Source organism: Manihot esculenta, chromosome 8 (assembly GCF_001659605.2).
Source record: "Manihot esculenta cultivar AM560-2 chromosome 8, M.esculenta_v8, whole genome shotgun sequence".
NCBI lineage: Eukaryota > Viridiplantae > Streptophyta > Magnoliopsida > Malpighiales > Euphorbiaceae > Manihot > Manihot esculenta.
In genome coordinates, this window is record NC_035168.2 from 6,800,522 (window position 1) to 6,804,484 (window position 3,963).

Genomic DNA, 3,963 nt, shown 5'->3' on the forward strand with positions numbered 1-3,963 from the left:
TAAACTTTTGAAGTTTATGTTATGTTTGAACCAAACTATGGTATGTTTGATGAATATACTTGACCATTTGATGAGGGCTCTAGTATATATTTATATTTTCAGTGATGTATGTATGCACATGTCGAGTCTTAGTTCATATTATGAAAATATTTATGTGCGTTTTTAAGATTATGTTTGGGATTATATCAAATGTAATAGGATGTATAATAGACTTGTGGCAGGCTCCAACATCCTTAAGTCGATCTAAACTCTAGTGTCAGTAGCAGTCCGATTTTTGGGTCGTTATAGAGTGGTATTAGAGTCCTAGATTTATATGGTCAGACTTAGAGTGTTAGGCTCATAGATGTTAGAGGAAAAGCATAATTAAGAAAATATATGTCCACTAAAAATAGGATACAGAGTCCTGCCTTGATGTATGTATACTTATGTGTAATGCCATGATTATATGCATGTACATTGGTGATATGATATGTATGTTGTGGGTTCATATGTATTCACATGAACCATATGATACTAATATTTATGTGTTTAATGCTATTTTTTAGAAGACATGATGCATGACTCACGTCTATCTGTACAATTGACCAGTGCCCCACTTGGAAATAAGGGTATAGATGCCCTTCCCCTGCTACTCCATCAAGAGCATGGACAAGTAGAAAGAATAGGGGAGAAGCGTCAAGGGACACTAGAAAGCCTTTTGATGTAAATAGAAGAACATATTCGGGTCGGATATTTACAAATATCAGGAAATCAGTGGGTGATGAAAGGAGAAGAGATGGAAGTCTGGACATGAGTTTTGAAGGAGGAACAGAAGGTGAAGGCGCTTATACGTCCTTAGGATCCGTTTATTCACCTCAGTACTAATTTTACCCATAGAAACCGAGTATTCGATGGAAAGTTCATCGGATTACTCCAGCTACTACCCTCACCCCTCATACATATTCTATCCTCCCTATTACCCACCATATCCGCCTACCCATGTTTTCACCTCCACGATATTATCATGAAACAAGCGGCTCTTAATTTTACAATTAAATTATCATATATTATGAATTTCATGGAAACAACCCTACCCCGTCTCCTTCCTCATATTAAAGACAAGAGCTTCTCACTTAAAGCCTCTTGCTCCAATCTATAGCTTCCTTCCACCTGCAGAATTCAGAATTTTCAAACATTATAAACTGAATTTTGACTTATAATTTATGTCAAGTCTTCTATATATACAAATATTTCTAAAATGTCTTCTGCCAATATATAATTAATAAATATTAGTATCATTTTCAAGGAATAAATTCATTTGCAATTTTTAAATATATAGTACTTGATTTTTAGTTGCATAATATTAGATTTAAAAGCAGTTAATGTTAACATCATTAATAATTTAATATTCAAAATAAGAAAAAAATATTTTTTTAATAGCAATAACAATCTGCCGTTGATTTTAAAAAAAAGTTATGAAATTTTTTTCGGAAAATAAAATATAAAAATGTTTTATTCTAAAAATTTTAAAACTTAATTTCTATACATTCCCTAAATGGTCACATAATGAAATTGTTTTAATAGCAATAATACCACCTGAAGATGTAAATTGAGGAAGACCCTGCCTCCAGACGACTCAAAGGAAGAAGAACTGATTAAAGAAAGACCTTCCTTCTCCAAATGAACCAAGAGTTCTGATAATGGAGTTGTACGGACACCAAAACTTGAAATCTGAATCACAACCTCCGACTCACTGACATGAGTAGCAGATACTGCTGATAAAGACCCACGATTGATTCCTTTCTTCTGCTGTATTTGCTTCTTCCCAGATTGATTATCTTGCTTAGCTAGCTTGGAGAACAGCTCCTCTTTCCTCTGAACCAGCCTCTCCACTTGGCCTTGCAGTTCTGGGATGTACTTCAGCACCCCAGAGACAGTGGCTGCTATGCTCAGTTTCTTCTGTTAACACCACCGAAATAAATTTTACACTTATATCAATAACCCAGCAGAGAAAATTTATGTTCAATACATACCATTTGATCGGCCGCCGGAAGCAGAGATCGGAGGGAAGAATAGAGGGAATTCATCTTCTTGCGACGATGACGTTCACTTGCATTATGGTTAAGCTTCTTAACCATGTTAGGGTCACCACTGTGATATGTAAAAGAAGCCGAGTGATCAAGCTCTAGTGTTTGTGGAGGCTGAGGTTGAAAGAAATTAGCATTATCAATAGAATTAATCGTCTTCTCAGATTCTCTAGAGAAGTAGATGTGTTCATGGCCTATTGGGTCCTCCAAAGGCCATCCATAGGCTGGAAACACAGGAGGAGACAAAGCTAACATGGGAATAATTAGGTTTTGAGGGTTTGGGATTTCAAAGTTAATTAGCTCAAAAGGGAAATGATCATGACTTGTATATATACAAAAACTATACACATCATCAATCTAAGATTAATTTTTTAAAATAATAATAAATTTAGTTAATAATTATACTTGAAATTGCGTATTAGATACCCAAGAAAATGACATTTTACCTAATCTTTCCCTTGCTAGATTTCTGGGCTTGATCTAAATTAAGATTAAATTATATAAATAAAGAAATCAAACTCCTTCAATTATAGATCTAATGACCCAGTTGTGGAAAATGACTGAACACTATCTTATTCTCTAGAATTACTGAGCTTGATCTGCAGAATCAGATTTAGGATTACTTCTATCTAAACCCTTTTCTACAAATACAGAAACTCTAGATTTCTTGAAGTCTAGAATTCTCAACTGAAATTAGTGCAGCAACAAACTTGCAAGAGATGTTAAAATTATGGTAAATCCTACTTATATTATTAACTGATTATTATATTATTAACTTTTAGTCAGTTGATTGTATAAATACTTTAGTGCAGTTACGAATTTTTCTTATTTTTAATAAATAATAATAATAATTTATCCATCCCTCTAAACATTGACTTGTTTTACTCTTTCATTCATTTCAAATTATAAATAACTTTTTTTTATAATATGTTATGAAAAAAATATAATTTTTAAACTCCGTCTATTTGAAAAAAATAATTTATATTTTAAAAATATTTTTCATGTGAGATAATTTATTTTTTTATTATTTAATTTTAATTTAAAAAATAAAATTTATTAATAAATTTATGTATAAATATCTTAATAAAAATATTTAAAATATAGCAAATATATTTTTTTAAAAAAAAGTCATTTTTCTTAAAATGGCTTACATTTTATTTTGATTAAAATTTTTTTTATTAATTAAATTTTCTTGAGTATCCACATACTAAAAAATATAAAAAATATTTTATACGAAACAAACTTAGTAGTGGAGGACATTTTATGCAAAACTATAAAATTTATCTCTTCAACTATATATATATATATATATACTAACTTTATTTTTTTAAAAAAAATTTAAATTATTCTCGTTTTAATATATATATATTTCAAACTATAAAAATTAATTAATACACTCAAACTAACCACCTAAATTTATTTATACTATATCATTAAATTTGACCGTTAAATTTAATAGAAATATCATATTATTATTCTAGTCAACACTGAAAATTAATATTTTAATATAATTTACAATTGTTGAAAAAATTTACAAGGACTTTAAATTTTATGAATTTATACTCTAAATATTTTTTTAATAAATATATTTAAATTAATTTTTTAATTTGATTTGATTTTTAATTTCAATTCGTCTTGTTTATAATTTTAGATGACATATTTTTAATTTTTTTTATAGTTATAGATAATAAATGTTATGATAATATTAATCATAGTAAATTAAGAAGCACAATTCATCCCTCTTGAAAAATTAGTTATGTTTATTATATTTACTCAACTAGATTAAAAATCAATAATCAGTCTAATAAATTTAAAATAGCTAAATTCATTAAATGAGATATTAATTGTAGTCATAAATTAGATTCAATTTATTCATTAGACTGATTGTTGACTTTGA

General features: G+C 28.8%; 1 protein-coding gene across 2 annotated transcripts; it reads right to left on the reverse strand.

Moving 5' to 3' along the window:
* Positions 1 to 675: 675 nt before the first annotated feature.
* Positions 676 to 2,356, reverse strand: LOC110620635 (transcription factor ORG2). Of its 2 annotated transcripts, none has more exons than XM_021764441.2 (3): positions 2,013 to 2,356; positions 1,576 to 1,935; positions 676 to 1,149 (listed from the first exon to the last, which is right to left on the reverse strand). In XM_021764441.2, exons 1-3 carry the CDS (start codon positions 2,319 to 2,321, stop codon positions 1,087 to 1,089), a joined length of 732 nt encoding a protein of 243 aa, XP_021620133.1. In that variant the 5' UTR covers positions 2,322 to 2,356; the 3' UTR covers positions 676 to 1,086. The 2 variants fall into 2 exon arrangements, with proteins under 2 accessions (XP_021620133.1, XP_021620132.1); XM_021764440.2 differs by having other exon boundaries at positions 1,576 to 1,938.
* Positions 2,357 to 3,963: the final 1,607 nt, after the last annotated feature.

Coding starts and splice junctions, on each gene's coding strand:
- LOC110620635 (XM_021764440.2), bottom strand. CDS start 2,321: ATGTTAGCTTTGTCTCCTCCTGTGTTTCCAGCCTATGGATGGCCTTTG. Junction 1,939..2,012: donor TTCCGGCGGCCGATCAAATG/GTATGTATTGAA, acceptor TGGTGTTAACAG/AAGAAACTGAGCATAGCAGC. Junction 1,150..1,575: donor TCCTCAATTTACATCTTCAG/GTGGTATTATTG, acceptor TGAATTCTGCAG/GTGGAAGGAAGCTATAGATT.